Source organism: Oncorhynchus kisutch, unplaced genomic scaffold (assembly GCF_002021735.2).
Source record: "Oncorhynchus kisutch isolate 150728-3 unplaced genomic scaffold, Okis_V2 Okis01b-Okis20b_hom, whole genome shotgun sequence".
In the NCBI taxonomy this organism is placed as follows: Eukaryota; Metazoa; Chordata; class Actinopteri; order Salmoniformes; family Salmonidae; genus Oncorhynchus; species Oncorhynchus kisutch.
The window spans coordinates 4320382-4337000 of NW_022261978.1; the positions used below are offsets into that span (position 1 = coordinate 4320382).

The window sequence follows — 16619 nt, forward strand, 5'->3', positions numbered from 1 at the left end:
TAATGTTTTGTTCCCAAAGAACCAGGGCTTCATGTCACAGACTGAGGAACAAAAGAGATGAGAACCCAAAGTTGCATACACTTTTGTACAGTTGGCGACCCTGATTAACAGCACAGATGGAAACTACACCTCCAGAGAGCTGCTCTGTTTACTGGACCCAATCACATTCCTTAAAATGTACCCCAGGATGAACACCACTGCCTCAATACTCAAAGACAAAAGGCTCCAGAAAGGGGTTCTAATGAAACACTTTATTTCCAGATCCATAGTTTTACTTCAGCACTTGAAAGACGTCTCAAGGGTTGCAGGTGTGACATCTTCTTCCATCTGTCAAGGAGCAAAGACATTTAATGAATCCTTTAGCAAACTGACCAGCATTTAGATTAAAGGAAGACTGGCTCCCTAAAATCATGTATAGTACACAATTCATCACCAATAACTACAGATTTCAAGTAGCTCACCAGTTTGGAACCCCTACTTGCAAGGGAAGACGTATTCTGTCTCAGCCTGGTCACCTGTAACCACAAGACAGCTTCGTCTCAGTAAATGAAAACAAGTTGACCAAATGTTCCTCAGAAGAGGGGCTAGTAGAGTAACTTACTTGGCTGGTAGTAGTCATAGATCTTGACCACTGCTGGCTTTAGATTCTGTACTGGGAGCTCCTGTATGATGTCCAGGGTGATGCGGAAAGGAAGTGATGTCAGCTGTTGGGAGAAAAACAAACATACGGGTCATTAAATGATCAAAGCAGAAGTTACTGTACATCAAAATATATTATGTTTAAATGAAGCGCCATGTGAATGGTTTTCACCTCACCTCTGTCAAGTACATTAACACATGGTCATCTTTGATATCAACACGAGCCACTTGACTTGAACCCCTCAGCTGTGAAGACAAGTCATTGATATTGCATGAACAAAGAACCGTCATCCTTAAACAAAAGGACACAGATGAGGCAAGACCTCCATGGATAAAGGGCCCAACAACTCACCCTCCCCAAAGAGTCTGGATCTGGAGAAAACCCAGAGAGCATTTTCAAATCCACTATAATCATATTGGTGGTGAGCTCCTTTCCATGATATCTGAGAAAGATGATTGACAACTGATTTTCATAATCAAATGCTTGGATTATTTTAGCCATAAAGACCAGATAAGCATTCTGACTGATCCAAGCCGAGGTACCAACCAGAAGGTCAATAACCTATGCACAGGTATAGCACTAATTCATTTTGGTCAAACCCATTCTGCAGATCACGCTCCAAGATGACACATTTCAAATAATTCATACAAATATGTCCTTCATTCTTACAGAGACTGGAGCTTCAGCGTGACTCTGGGTCTCAAAGACGTCCTGTTGCAGTCCACCTCTGGAGTCACCTGGATACTGAGCGTTGTGCTTCTGGTAGGAGTAGGGACGTTGTAGCGGAGCACCACCTGGGATAGAGAAGAGGAAGTCAGGGAAACCATCCTGTCCGAATACAAACATTTTATGAGCCAGAAGAAACAGCTTCCCTGTAATGTGTATTAAAGTGCATCTTGCGCCACAGGACTGGAGGAGAGATGCATATTCACTGACCTGCACTGAGGCACAAGCACTGCCCTGCACTTCAACGCTGTACTTCCCTTCTGTGTCCTGCAGCGCCCTCTCCTGGTACAGAAGCTTGTTGTTTTGGTTCACATGGAAGAGGCACCGGTCCCCACTGGGAGACCTTACCGTCACTGTGCTGGCTCCTCCTCTACTGAACACCCTGGTGGAGTAGAGAGCCAGGGCCTGGAGGGCCACCACCGTGTCCTAGACATGCACACCACAGGACAATCAGTTCAAAATGAAAAGAGACCATTTTGAAGGGTTGATTATTTTCCTCACATTGAACAGTTGCTCTATCAGTGGAAGGGAGCCTCACCAGGTTGGACATGAAGAACACATGCCCTGTGGTCTGATACAAGTCAATGTTTGTACTAGTGCCCCATTTCAGACCACTGGTGTTTAGGAAGTATACCTGGGTGGAAGAGAAGCCTCCGTAGGCGTTCTGCTGCCTCACCAGCCACCTGACGATGCGGGAGGCGTAGCCCAGGTCAGAGGTAGACCGAGAAGAGGCACTGAGGGACGCCAGCAGAACGTACGAGCTGATCTCCACCTCCAGGGAGGGTGAGGTCTCCGAGGAGGACTGGGACCAGTGCAGGAGACCCCCTGAGGGTTGAGGAGCACACACACACACAAGAATAAGGACTAGCTTATTCATCCTAATACAGACTACACAATACAAAGTTCTGACCTCCCCAATTCATTTCCAAAACTATTTTAGGGTATTTTTTTTCCCTTAACAATAATTTAAAGTTACTATTGTATTGGGCCCATCTGGAGTGCCAGATGGTTTGCACTTTTAGGAGTACTCCATTATCCAGGCATGCTCAATCAAGGCAAGACAGCGCTACCAGGATATAGCTCACCCTCTTGAAATGAGATGGTGTCGAGGTGCTGCAGAAGCCGGGCCCGTGTCTCCACGTCACCTGCCAGGGTGAAGGTGTAGGCCAGCAGAGCAGTAGCGTAGGTGTTGGACAAATCACTGGTGGAGTTCTTCAGGCAAGACAAGCTGTGGTCCACAACAGGATCCTAGAGCACAGAATGACAGCAGCACATTAAAAGCCAGCCTGGTCCCAGATCAGTTTGGACTGGGTTCCATTCAACTTGCTGTTCTGGGGCCTCAGGCAGTTCAAATTGTTGATTAGGGAACACTTTCTGCTGAGGAACGGGATTGTTTGTAAAGGGCATAATTTGTGTATATGCAGAGGTCCCCTGCTAAAAATAAACACCAACAGATCTGGGACCAGACTACAGCACATTTCCTTTCTCACTTTACAGTAGCAACATACCTTAAGGGAACATTTTGACAGTCGCCATATGGTTAGTGAGAAAGTCCATATTGCAAATATACGGTCCCTTACTAGACGTCCGAAAACGTTTGTAAAATTCACGGACGGAGTCGGGCCGTGCGGCAGGGCCGGATCTACCGGGAAGTCAAACGAACTCAGACATTCGGTTTCCGTTTGATAAAATAATCAAATTTGTCATTATTCCGCTGTCCCGGTAAATCCCACAAGAGGGCATAAGCAATCATATTGCAAATGTACAAAACATCACGAATCACAACGTGGCCTTCTCCTAAACGGAAATGATTTCAAAGCCGAAACTTGGTGAGCGTAGGTTTGGCATAATGGGCAGTTGGCCCCGAACAAGATGGCGTCTAGGCCTCAACGGTTCTTGAGTTATGGCCATTTTTCTGGGAAAAAAGGTCCAAAATTAAAATGAGCAAGTCAAGTCAAGGAGCCTCTGGTGTAAATAAAAAAAAGAACCAGCCATTTATCTATCGTAATTTAAGAGAAATCGTACAATGTCAAATTGGTGATGTTTTTTTTTTTTTAAACAGTTACAGATCCAGTTGCAGGGTGTTCATACGAATCTTTTTAAAGTGTGCTGCGGAGCTCTGCGAGATTTGTGATTTTCTGAAATAACACTCACTAAACCCTCCGTAAATAACTCAGTTAAAACTCAGGATTCTGTAAAGGCATACCCCAATCAGGATATGAGTTTATTTATAGCTTCCTGTGCCAACCGGAAGTGCCTTAAATGGTGTCATATTGGCTGTTTCCAAGGGTTAGAAAGGTCAGATCTTTTCAAAACTTCATATGTGTGATTAGGCAACCCCCATGAACTGTAAATCAGTCATTTTTCCCATAACATTTCAAAGAAAAACTAAATCACACACAGCTTGGCAGGAGGGACCCATTGGGGTGCAAAGAGACAGACAGTGCCTGTATTAGTTAACCTTGTTGGAACTTTTAAAGAACCGTCAGACCTAGAGTTCCGAAACCTGTTCTAGACCGCAGGTCGATAGAGCCACGTAACTCACCACGCACTAGAAGGTTCTCGGACCGAGAAACAGCCTCGTACATTTGCAATGACTTCAATTCATTTTGACCATCACGAAAATGACAACATTTAGAAATGTCCCAGAGTCGCAAGACTAGGTGCATTGCGACCGCCTCGGCCCATATAGACGGACCCCAACGTTTTTGTCCGATAGCTCATTCAAGGACCCCGTAGCAAGGCATGGAAAACAGTGGATTTTCAGCACCAATTAGGGTCTTGCTCGGGCACCAAATGACCTTGGGATTCTGAGTTGCCTCAGCTAGGACCCGCAGCTGGAACGTAACTACGTTTTTATTATGGTTTGAAGAGAAGGCGTTGTGAATTTTGGGCCAGCTCTGTAGTATGTGATAGTTGGCTACTAAACGATTTGGAAAAAGTGGGTTTGGTGTCAGAATGATATCTAATTGACTGATGGACAGTGACTTGCTGGTGACTACTGTCCATTTGCAATATGTTTAAACAGTGAGGTACCAGAATCACTGCCCAGCCATCAATTTTGCATTCCTGCAGGATTTTTATAGCATGACAAATTCGTGATGGTAAATGCCCATTGAACCATATTGCAAATGCACAGTGAATTTGCAAAAGTGAGAAAACATAAACCAATAATGAAATCAACACAACGAGCGATCAATGCCCGGCCATCCTGTGTTCATCAGGCCAGTCAATTTGGCATTTCTGCAGGATTTTGGAGCATGTCAAATTAAGACATTTGGCCCCCAAAAAAAAGTTACTTTTGACTTCCTATGAAATCACATTGCAAATGGACAAAACATATGCACAAGTAAAAAATAACAAATGACTAAAGTATGTTGATGAAGTCCTTATACATGTGTAATTGACACAAATCAAAATAATTTCGAAAAACGATCCAGAAAGCACTTTTTTTGCATTTTTTTTTCACTTTTTCAAAATGTTGCTTTTTGATGTTGACTTGTTGCATTTGCAATATGAAAAACCACAGTGGATTTTCAAAGTGTTACACCTGGCATTTGCCATATGGCATTTGCAATCAACTTTGAACGAAACGACGCCGAATTGAGCGGTATTGGACACCGTGTATATGGTTTGTCCAGTGCCAATAACTTCCCATTCATTTTTGTCCATTTCAGGGGGGTGTTCCCTTCCATATCTAAGCCCATTCTTTGTCATTTCATAGGCTACTAGCAGAGAAATTACTTCACTACGTCGTAGAAGCTGTAAATGACAGTTGATGTAAGACAGATTTCATACAGGAGGCTGAATGAGTTGCCTGTAATGACGGTGTGAGAAATGGTTCCACGGAGTGAAGCTACTTACCGTCACGGACATGTTGAGCTCCAGCATTGAAGCAGTGATGTAAGCCGTCAGTGTGACTTCATCCGTCACTCCACCCTAGAAAACAATGTCAAGACACCAACTGTATCTAGCCTGTTGAAATCAAACTACGGCCGGTCTGACGAAACAGACAACCAGTTTATTAGCAATATAAATACCTTCATTCGGTTGTTCAAGAGCTTCCCTAAAGTTCTGAAACAGCCATGTTGGCCTTGTTGACGGTCCAACCAAGTCTTGGATTGCTCCATCGTTGCCGGGTCAACATAGATGAAAGACTGGGCTTTGCCGAAGGATCTCAAGACAAAAGCAGTCAGCCTGAAGAAAGAAGTGGATTCATTTAAAAGCCCTGACATAATATCGTCAAGCTCCAAGTCATGACATCACACGTCAGCTGTCCTATCCATCGTCTCCATGCCAGAGATGCCATTTGATTGGTCAATACGTCATTGAAACTACCAGTAGGTGAAAAACAAGCCAAGTACTCACCAGGTGTTCCCCAAGCCTTGTCCAAACGTGCTGTACGCACCATCGGCATTCTTGTAGTTCAGCTGCCTTTGGTAACCTGCCGGTGGGTTTTTATCATCAACGGTGACCAAGCGCTTGTTCTATTCCCAGAGTTGTGCCCCAAACGGCTCCCTATATATCCACATCAGGGCTCTCCAACCCTGTTCATGGAGAGCTACTCTCCAACCAAGTTGTAATTAACCCCATTCAACCAGCTAATTATTAGAAGGGGAGCGAGATTAGGGTTGGAGTGAAAACCTACATACAGGACAGTAACAAGGTCGGAGAGTCCTGCCCTATGTAAGGAATAGGGTGCTATGAGACAGTGTCAATATTCTACCATCAAATGACTTCAGTAGAAAACCATGTGTTGGGTCAGTGATATCATCTGTTATGCAGCTCCGCCGTTACCATGACAGCAGGGTACACCGTGGAGAAACACTTTAAAATAGAAAACAAAATTCTCTAATTGGACAAATCCAGCCCGGTTTGTGGATTTGGCATCTAATCAAGACAGATTTTAAGGGACTCTCCTACCACTAGTGAGGAACTTGGTGGCCTTTTCTAGGATGGCTGGCGTGAGCTGCTCTGTGTTCCTCAGGTACTCCAGGATGTAGATATTGGGGGAGAGCAGGGCCATATTCTGCTCCCCACACCCATACGGCATCTGCAACAGTCCATCCAGGTTGTTGAGGGCCCGACCCAGGATGTCCCCTACAGAGAAAAAAGGGACTTCTGTTACAGCAAACAGCAGCATCGTCACTTCCCACCACTACACAATGGTTTATTTTACCCAGAACTGAGAGGGAAATCCTAGCAGAGCCATCCACCACATTCTGGGGAAGTTGCAGTTCCACCTCCTCCGTCAGAGCTTCTCCTGTGGACACAAAGAGGAGCTGAATGAAGATGATCACGTCAACCACCGTGAACATTCAACGTTGATTCATTACTGACCAGTAGGACACAGCAACCAGTTGTAGGTGTGGCTCTTCTCTGTTCCCTCAGCCTGGAGGAGGAGAGGGATTCATTTCAGAGGCAGTATCTGTGCTACCTAACGTTAGTTCTCCCACAGCAGTACACTACATACCTTCACCAGCAGGCTCCGTGTGACTGTGTCAACGCGTCCTCTCTCCGGTACGTTCACAACCCCATTGTCACACGCAGTCTGGGACCGGACAGCCTCCGCACTAACAGACACGTTCAAAACCCCTACACACAGTACAGCGCAGGTTACACAACATCCAATACGGTGACAGTACACAACTCAGGTTGACATGCATTCTGCCGTTTGAACAGATGAAGACTAACCCAGGACAGAGGGGGCCATTGTCCAACTGAAGGTCTTTCGTCCATTGGCACACAAGCACGAGGAGTCCTGGACATCACGCAAGGGTGTGAGAGTGTAGTCCGAGGAAAGAGCTGGAGTCACAGAAACCTGCCAAAGAGGAACACGGCGTAAGATAACAATACAACTCAAGAAACCATCCTGGTGCAGTGTCGTACCATGATGCACTTGGAGAGGTAGTTAAACACAGTGGCCTTCAGCTCAAAGTGCTCTCCCCGGATGACTGAGTAGGGCAGGGTGAGCTCCAGGAAGAAGGGCTGGAAGACCGTGAGCTCCACCAGAGGAGCCAGACCGAAGCCACTGGGGGCCAGGCAGAAGACCTCAGTCTCCCAGGTGGTGATGGTGTCTGGGACTGTCAGGGGGACATCTAAAGATCCAGACTCCCTGGAATACAGAGGTCAGAGTTCAAACAGAAATCCACCACGTGTGTCTCATTTCAACACAGTTTGTTGTTACAAATGCATTTAAGCTTTATCTAACCAGGGACACCCATTGAGGTCAAAGGGTCTTTCCTAAGAGAAAGCTGGCCTACAGAGGTTCAGGTTCCTAATCTACACCACTACTGTTTGGATACGAGGCAAGAGCTAAGAGGGCTTTCACCAGAGGTCGGCCTCACTCTGCAGAGCACTTACCCAACTTCCACAAGGTCCCAAATCCATGTCTCAGGGAAGAATGTACGGACCGTCTGTATGGGTGGCGGAGGTGGAGCGGCAAGTCCACCAGCCACAGCCATTTCAAGTCTAGGACCCGCTGATCCAGGCCTAGCCGATCCAGGCCTAGCCATTAGGCTGTAAGCTACTACCAACACAAAACATGGCCATTAGTGTCAAGTTAAAAATAGACTGAATGCTGCTGGGCTCAGTGAGTGCATGCAGTGTTTAGACCAGGCTTTGTTATTCTAGCAAAAGGTCATCCATAACCCAAGATTCATTAGACTTGGCAATGAGAATAAGGGTTGGTAAGGACATCTCACCATAGGAGCGATAGTACTGGTTCCCCTGGTAACTGAGGCAGGAAGGTACTCTTATATCCAGGTTAGTCGCTAGCTTCAATCCCAGTGTCTAGAAATAGCAGAACCAATTTAGTAATAAAAGTCAGTTTGTCATTCTATTAAGTTTAACACATTGTAACAGTACGGTGACTGATTCTTCCCAGAAAGAAGAAAAAGAGGCTTCAAGTTGAGAAAACAGGGCAGAAATATTTACCTGAAAAACTGCATAAGGATCATTTGTCTGCTCAGACGGTCCATATGGGTGTGGTATTATGGATCTCCTTGGTCGAACGCGTAAACATGCTACTGGATCTTCAAGCTCGTAGGGAATATAGGTCATTTCCTTGACCGGTAACAAATCAAATATCTGGAAAGGGACAACAGGGAGGTGTGAAATTACCTTGTTCATTGGGGACCAAACAGAACAGACTGAAACGACTACTTTTTGTTGTCCATTGCTAAACGTTCAACAAGGAGGTGCTTTCCAGTTACTGAGAGGCAATAGAAAGTGGGCCTCAAGCCAGAGAATGAGTCCCATCACATTTGATAAAAGCTCCCTACAGTGAACAGATCCACTCCATGTCTGCTGTAGTCACTGGTTGTATTCCCAGCACCACCAAAACAGTAGGTATGGTGGTACCACTTGTTCACTTCAGTGAGCCGTGTTACCTTGTCAGCATCCAGCCTCTTCCCTGGCTCCATGATGCCAACACTCTGGTCAACAGCACTGAGGCCACAGAGGGAACCGGGCCGGGCCGAGAGATGCAGGGTGTTCTCCTCCCCTGGGACAGCGTTGGAGGGAGAGAACTCCACCAACACCTGGCAGACACAGATCCCATTACTCCAGGTATGATACAGTCTGCATGGAAATACTGGACACCTTTCATAAAAGGACAACAATGTTTGTGATGTACAGTCACTGGGGATATGCCAGACTCCTCCACACACACACACACACCTTGTTCCTGAAGCATTTCTCAGTGGGGAAGTTCATGCTGTGGGCGATGACAGTCTCACTGGGTAGCATACTGTACACCAGGAGCTGAACCACCGGCGCCATCTCTGGGACCACTGCCAACGTCAAGGTGACGTCACCCTCAGCTACTGCAACGCAAGAGCAGGTCACTCATTAAGCACCTTCCAGAACGTTCAGAATCACTTCATGAAATTCACTCACCAGGACTGTCCTGCTGCACAGTAACATTGATGTGTCCATGCTGAACTATGACCCCTCTGGACAAGGCCTGGAGGGAAAGGAAACAGTTCTCAGCAAGAGTGGAAACGTTGCAACCTGGACTCACGGGGTTGACGTAACACGGTTAACAAATCCAGGACTCCAATTAGTATGATACGTTAGCACCTATTCATTTGTGGATGCCCATCATCCATTTTATATAGGTTATGAATTTGATAAATGTATTATTTATAGATTACGAATTCCAATTTGTAACATGAGCTAGGTTGGGTTACAGTGGTTGATTAGGAGTATTGGTGTAGTTTAGGAACATCCTTCCTTTGAAAGTGTGGCTCGGGCCTGAAATGATCCTGGTCAAAAGGAGTGCAAATAGGAAATATGGTGCTGTTTGAGAGGCACCATGGGTTTGCAGGTTGTTCCTGGTTCTACTCACCAGGTAGAGGACAGCCACAGAGCCCTTTGGGACAGTCTCCCCTACGATGGCATAGCGGATGGTGATCGACACCGCCTGCCCACACGCCAGTGGTTTCTCCACCTTCTGAATAGCCAGGGAGCTGGACGGTTTAATGTCAGGGGCAGCGGGCTGGATCAGCGAGAGTAGGTGTTGCCCTCTGTTGAAATAGGGGACCCTGTATCCTGGGTACTCCACTTGTGGGGTGTCGCTCACCTGGAAAGGAACAAAAGGAATAGTAACTAAAGGCCCAATCCTAAATCAACCCCTTGAGCCCGTCCTATATACAGTGGGGATCTGAGAGGATGACAGGAAGCAATATGGTAACAGATCCACCTTACTTCCACCTAGCCTGTTAAGGTCATGACCTCTGGGCATCGTTTCCCCAACAGTCCTGGGGACCCCAAGCGGTGCACGTTTTGGTTCCCCCGTCACAGGAATGTCATAATTCCTATCTCTGTTTAAGAATTTCTAAGATTCTTATTTGTATAAAATAGACAGGGACCAGTCTCCTCAAAATTAGATGATAGTATTTATTCTCGGAGCTCGCTGCCATGAAACCACAAACAGTTTATATACTAAATATGACACCATAGGTTATAAAATGTCTTTCCTCCTATGACCAGGACAGAACAGGTTCAAAAGTTTATTCCAACCCACTAGCTCACTCACTCCAGACACACACTTATCCAGATTAACTTCTGGAATCTTCACCTTCATCCATCACTATTTAGAAGACTTTTCCATTATCTGGAACTCTCTATCTTATCTAAACATCCCAGAGCTAAGTTGAGTCGGTTCAACCATAGGTTAACGACCCTTTTTGCTTGCTTAAAAAGCCACAATCCTTCCTTATGAATTGACATTATTAATCAGATATAATAAAGAGTATAAGTTTAATTAGTTATAGTTCTATTTAAAATGTAGATATTGTTTAGTCCCAGACACTGGCATCGAGTATAAAGTCTCTCAAACCTAGAAGGAATCATACTTACTACGAGGTTAATATTCTCTTTGGGCAGACTGGTTGTGTTGACGGAGAACCTGGCAATACCACGACTGTCCGTGGTTAGGTTCTGTAGTCGTAGATATGAGGACCAGCCTTTCTCCTCGAACAGGTAGACTAACATGTCAGAGATGGGTGTGTTGTTATATCGAACAGCATTTATCTGAAGAAAAAGGGGGGTGTTGTATGAATGAAGTGACACCACATACTGGTAGTTCAGGAAGCAGGACAAACCAAGCATACACAATGCAACAGGAACACCATTTGGACTTACCTTGCCTTCGATAATTGATCCATGCTCATAGATTTGGGGCGTGTCAACAAATGTGAATTCTCCAATCACATAGGAGAGCTCTACATTTTTTTCCTCAGACAGTGTAATACCTGTCAAATGAAAACAAATATGGTTTTATTTCACAATACAGAAACTGAATTGCAGTGCAGCTTCCACAGAATATTAAAACAGCATTACATAAAACCCTGCTGCAGCACCAACGGTCAAAAAGCTCTTTCTTACAAAACCTTGAGCCAACGCAGAGTAACCCAAACTCAGTTCTGGGGACCCCCCCTGGGTGCACCTTGTAGTTTCTTGCCCTGGCACTCCAGCTGATTCAAATCAAAACTACATTATGAGATGGTTATTTCAGTCAGCTGTGTAGCGCTCGGGCAAAAACCAAAACATGAACCCAGGGGGAACCCCAGGACAGTTAGGCAATAGTTACGTCGCCATCAGCTGAAGTGAAATGAAGGGTTTGTCTTGAGTCAACAACATGATGCATCTCATAATGATTGTGATGAGGACTTGCCTGTCCCCTCCTCCTGTACTTCTGCATGGACACTAAACACGTCTCCCAGCAATTTCTCTCCTGCATTCTTTGTGAAAAGTGCCATGTTGAAGACACAAGAAGCACAGCCAGTATGGTCCATCTAGGAAAAGCAAGCAGAACCACACATAAAAACAGATTTAAATCCCATTCAAAATGTAATAGGTTGGTAAAAACAGCACTACTCGTTTTAGGAAAGCATACAGACCTCTATTGACTCTTTGTGGCATGGAGGTGTGTAATCAGGAACTCCTTGTGGATTTCGCTCATCAATTGTTATTGGTATCACTGCATTGTCCACCAAAGGTCGGCACAACTTGACCCCTGCTTTACCAGGTACAGGCTGCCCATACGTGTATCTGATTTCAATTCACAACAAGACAAGTGTCAATTTCCTACATCCAGTTACCATATTAAAAACATAAGACCTAAAGGCTTCAAGTCAGGCGTTTAACACGGTCAATGAATCTGGACCTGTATTCATAGAGCCTCAGAACGGGATCAGTTTTAACTATAGATCATAATGAACAAGGTCACATGTCAGGCTGGGACCTGATCCTAGAACTGCCATCCTAATTTGAGATGCTTTATGACCGAAGAACCAGCTGTTCATGTGATTGCCACTAACAAATCTCAGGGATCCTAGCAGCAGTAGCACTATAGGTCTTCAATTAGCATGGGTCATTAATGCAGACCACATGCATATTTAAATAAGTGTATTATGTCAAATGAAGCTACAGTACTAGCAGAGGCTGCTGCCTACAGACTTGACATCATTGGAATACTAGTCACTAATAATGCTTACATACCTTGCATTACTCATCTCATATGTTTATAGTGTATTCTATACCTCTGACATTGATCATCTATCGCTGCACCCGCAACATGAACCAATAAAATGTTATTTACTTGTATTTTCAAATCCTTCATTTGAAACGTGAAAGTAAATGTAATACTTCTAATAGTAGTTGAACCCAGGTCTGCCTTCACGTAATGAGATAATTAATGACATGTAGTGGAGTTAGACATCACCTTGTAACTACAGTACATTGCAAATCACCAATAGTGTTTACTCACTCTGCACACACTTTCACTTCATACTCTTCTTGAACAACGCTGATCTTGTCAGTGAGGTTCATTTTGATCTCAAACTTGGGCAAAACTACAGATAAAAAGAACAGCAGTCAACTCCAGAACGTTCCAGGATTGTGATGCATTGATGCAACATTACCGAGCATGAAAGAGAAACTCAACCTACCATACTGTTCTACCTTGAAGTTGTGGTAGATTTTCTCTTCACCAATCCACACTACAATGGTATAGGATCCTACAGGTGCTTCAGAGTTCAGGGGGTGAGAAAGCTGCAGAATGTTGCCACTGGATGTAGTGTTGACCCACTGTCCAATCCGGTTGTGATTAACATCCTGTTGGTTCATAGGAAGGGGCATGTTCAGCAGGACACAACGTTGTGGAAAGTTCACAACGGTATACAGGACAAGGAGTCAGTTCTATCTGCAACATTCATCTACCGAAGAGGGCCCAGATTACACACAACGCTGATTGGAAGTATTTAGCCATCTTCTACAGTAGGTGGATATGAGGACCTAGCTAGCAGGGGGAGTCATAATGCTGCAGTCTTTACACGGACAGTCAACATAAAGTTACACCAACAAGGATCTTACCTCAAGTTCCACAATGTTGTACTGTGAAGGGCAAAGACAAGAGATGGGCGTCATGTTTCATTAAGAACTCCAATGCCAAAACGGAGCATAGCTGTCTACAGCTACTAGACAGGTGATTGGCTTGGTCACTTAACGTAAACATCACATGTAACATTTGCAATTCAATCTCAGGAAAAGATGATCCCATACATTCCAATCTGACCTATACGAATGGAAGCCTCATGTCATGGCTGTACATAATACCAGACTGCTATGTCCATCACAGTATTGTGACACTTCTGCATCTTGGATTGAAATAGTAGAGACTGAACTAAAATACTATTGTCAATCGTATATTTTCAACTCACCAGCTGATTGACGGGGCTAAAATGGGTATCCAAGGTGACGACTCTAAAAAGCACTGTAAACAGCCAACGACAAGACGACAAACACAATGAGAATATTAGAAGCATAATTCCAAGGATTCCCAGAAATACTGGTTGAGGATTTCCAGCCTGATTCCAGTGTACATATCCTGAGTGAACCCAGGGGGATTTACTGCATCTGCACCACATTCCTGAACAACGAGGCTCTTCAGATGTCTACCGTTTCCCTCTACAATCCTCATAAGCCACGCATGACGTTAGAACATAGTGGACGGGACCAGACTGGGGAAGAGCATTGCCAGCAATGATGGTGTTCTTTTCTACACAATTATTGCCTGATGCATTTCAAACAATACTTCATTGTAATACTGTTATAGCCTCAAATAAACAAAGGGAGCACGGTGGGGTCGTGGATAACTGTTGATGTCAAAATGGGGTCAGGGGCCCAAAAAGGTCAAAGCCCCGGAGTAAACCATTACAGAACATGCCAACACCTAATTGGCCTGTTTCTTAGCAACCAGACTAAACATTACCCGTTTGTCCTGGGTTGTAGATTGGTTTGTCCGTTTGGATGAACGTCACGGGGCTGTAGGGTTTGATCATGACCCTTCTCTCCTCTGTTGATAGGAATGTTTCTCCTCGAACCTCCACCTTAAAGTTCTGCACTTTGTCGCTATTCACACGAGGGGCCTGTCAGGGACGGAAACAGGGCAACGCCGGTGAACAAACGGACCGATAACATAGGACATTCAAATGTGGTGCCGTGTGGCCCAGTTGGTAAGAGCGTGCCACTAGCCACTTCAAGGTAGAGCGTTTAACTCCTGCAGGGATCCCATTATGCATTCAGCCTACTGTAAGTTACAGACAGTGGGGCAAAGAAGTATTTCTAGTCAGCCACCAATTGTGCAAGTTCTCCCACTTAAAAAGGAGAGGCCTGTAATTTTCATCATAGGTACACTTCAACTATGACAGACAAAATGAGAATTTATTTTCTCCAGAAAAATCACATTGTAGGATTTGTAATTGTTTGAACTTGTTATCAGTATAAAAAAAAAGACACCTGTCCACAACCTCAAAAAGTCACACTCCAAACTCCACTATGGCCAAGACCAAAGAGCTGTCAAAGGACACCAGAAACAAAATTGTAGACCTGCACCAGGCTGGGAAGACTGAATCTGCAATAGGTAAGTAGCTTGGTTTGAAGAAATCAACTGTGGGAGCAATTATTAGGAAATGGAAGACATACAAGACCACTGATAATCTCCCTCGATCTGGGGCTCCATGCAAGATCTCACTAGAGAGCATTTGGATGATCCAGAAGAAGAGAATGTCATATGGTCAGATGAAACCAAAATATAACTTTTTGGTAAAAACTCAACTCGTCATGTTTGGAGGACAAAGAATGCTGAGTTGCATCCAAACCTACTGTGAAGCATGGGGGTGGAAACATCATGCGTTGGGGCTGTTTTTCTGCAAAGGGACCAGGACGACTGATCCGTGTAAAGGAAAGAATGAATGAGGCCATGCATCGTGAAAAACCTCCTTCCATCAGCAAGGGCATTGAGGATGAAACGTGGCTGGGTCTTTCAGCATGACAATGATCCCAAACACACCGCCCGGGCAACGAAGGAGTGGCTTCGTAAGAAGCATTTCAAGGTCCTGGAGTGGCCTAGCCAGTCTCCAGATCTCAACCCCATAGAAAATCTTGAGGGAGTTGGAAGTCCGTGTTGCCCAGCAACAGCCCCAAAACATCACTGCTCTAGAGGAGATCTGCATGGAGGAATGGGCCAAAATACCAGCAACAGTGTGTGAAAACCTTGTCAAATGTTTTCTGTAAGTCTTCACCTCTGTCATTGCCAACAAAGGGTATATAACAAAGTATTGAGATAAATAAACTTTTGTTATTGACCAAATACTTTCCACCATCATTTGCAAATAAATTCATTAAAAATCCTACAATGTGATTTTCTTTCCTTATTTTGTTTGTCATAGTTGAAGTGTACCTATGATGAAAATTACAGGCCTCTCCTTTTTAAGTGGCTGACTGTATATAACTTGTCTCAATAGTATATACTAGCATTCAATCAAAACCTGGTACAAATTGGAAGAAAAGTTCTGGTAGGCCACCACTGACATTTCCCATAAAATAAGCTGGCATTGCACAAAGAACCTAAGCGATGCATCAAAGCTGAGCAGTACAGTCCACTCTTAATGGAATGGTTCTGGAAGTCCACCAGTGCTGGGCTGACCTGAAACTGGAAACAGCGGTGAAACTCTTGGTCAGAACTCTGGTGGAGAAGTCTCTTGTTCTGCCCGTCGGCCATCAGAGATACGGTCATGACCAGGGTCTCGTTGGGCTGCAGAAGGCTGGCACAAAGCTTGGCCTCTGAGCCTGCCTGGATCACTGCAGGAACGGCTACCATGTAAACCCTACAGAGAACACACCCGGCAACAGGAAAATCAGTACATCTCTAAACCCAAAGCCAGTTGAAATATACAAGAGGGGATAAAGATCTGCAGAAAGGGTAGGTGAAAAATTGCTCTCAAAAGTCTGATCACTAAATTCTAACTGCAGATGGACTTACGGTCTTGGAGTCTCTTGACAGACACAAAGCCAGTGAATGCAGGCAAAGAGTATCCATCTCCAAACCTGAAGCCCAGGAAGAACCATGACTAAAGGAGAAAAATAAACCACCAAGTCTGTTATGACTAGTATTCCTCCTAGGAAAACCGGCCTACTGCAAGTTCATTTCCTGTCATTCTACCATTGGGCAAACAATTTAACAATTGTATGATCAATTTCATGCAATTACTAAATTTGCCAATGGGCAGAAATAAGAGGCCAAATGCACTATTATTATTACTCTTATTACCGTCAATTCTAGACATTCCCCCATGACTATGCCAGTTTAATGATAACTGAGTGAGTGACTAACAAAATCAATGTTAGTCTAGTGTGCATAGAATGTTACTAAAGCCTTTTAGAGTGCATTTGCTATAGCCTGTAA

At 44.6% G+C, this 16619-nt stretch overlaps 1 protein-coding gene across 4 annotated transcripts; it reads right to left on the minus strand.

Annotated features, from left to right (window-relative positions):
• Positions 1–231: 231 nt before the first annotated feature.
• On the minus strand, positions 232–16315 carry LOC116358984 (alpha-2-macroglobulin-like). 4 transcript variants are annotated; one of them, XM_031811532.1, is made up of 36 exons: positions 16197–16315; positions 15861–16041; positions 14145–14301; positions 13594–13646; positions 13247–13267; positions 12823–12988; positions 12642–12726; positions 11773–11923; positions 11547–11667; positions 11015–11124; positions 10730–10903; positions 9717–9950; positions 9266–9332; positions 9047–9192; positions 8758–8907; positions 8303–8455; positions 8071–8158; positions 7730–7895; positions 7256–7481; positions 7061–7187; positions 6840–6961; positions 6707–6758; positions 6546–6629; positions 6290–6466; positions 5735–5810; positions 5407–5563; positions 5231–5305; positions 2452–2614; positions 2001–2191; positions 1577–1792; positions 1310–1434; positions 992–1082; positions 817–885; positions 602–704; positions 462–515; positions 232–327 (listed from the first exon to the last, which is right to left on the minus strand). In XM_031811532.1, the coding sequence occupies exons 1-35, from the start codon at positions 16280–16282 to the stop codon at positions 475–477; spliced, it is 4404 nt and encodes a 1467-aa protein (XP_031667392.1). In that variant the 5' UTR covers positions 16283–16315; the 3' UTR covers positions 232–327; positions 462–474. The 4 variants fall into 4 exon arrangements, with proteins under 4 accessions (XP_031667392.1, XP_031667395.1, XP_031667394.1 ...); XM_031811535.1 differs by having other exon boundaries at positions 233–327; positions 7730–7892; positions 9047–9189; XM_031811534.1 differs by having other exon boundaries at positions 233–327; positions 9047–9189.
• Between the last annotated feature and the right edge of the window lie 304 nt (positions 16316–16619).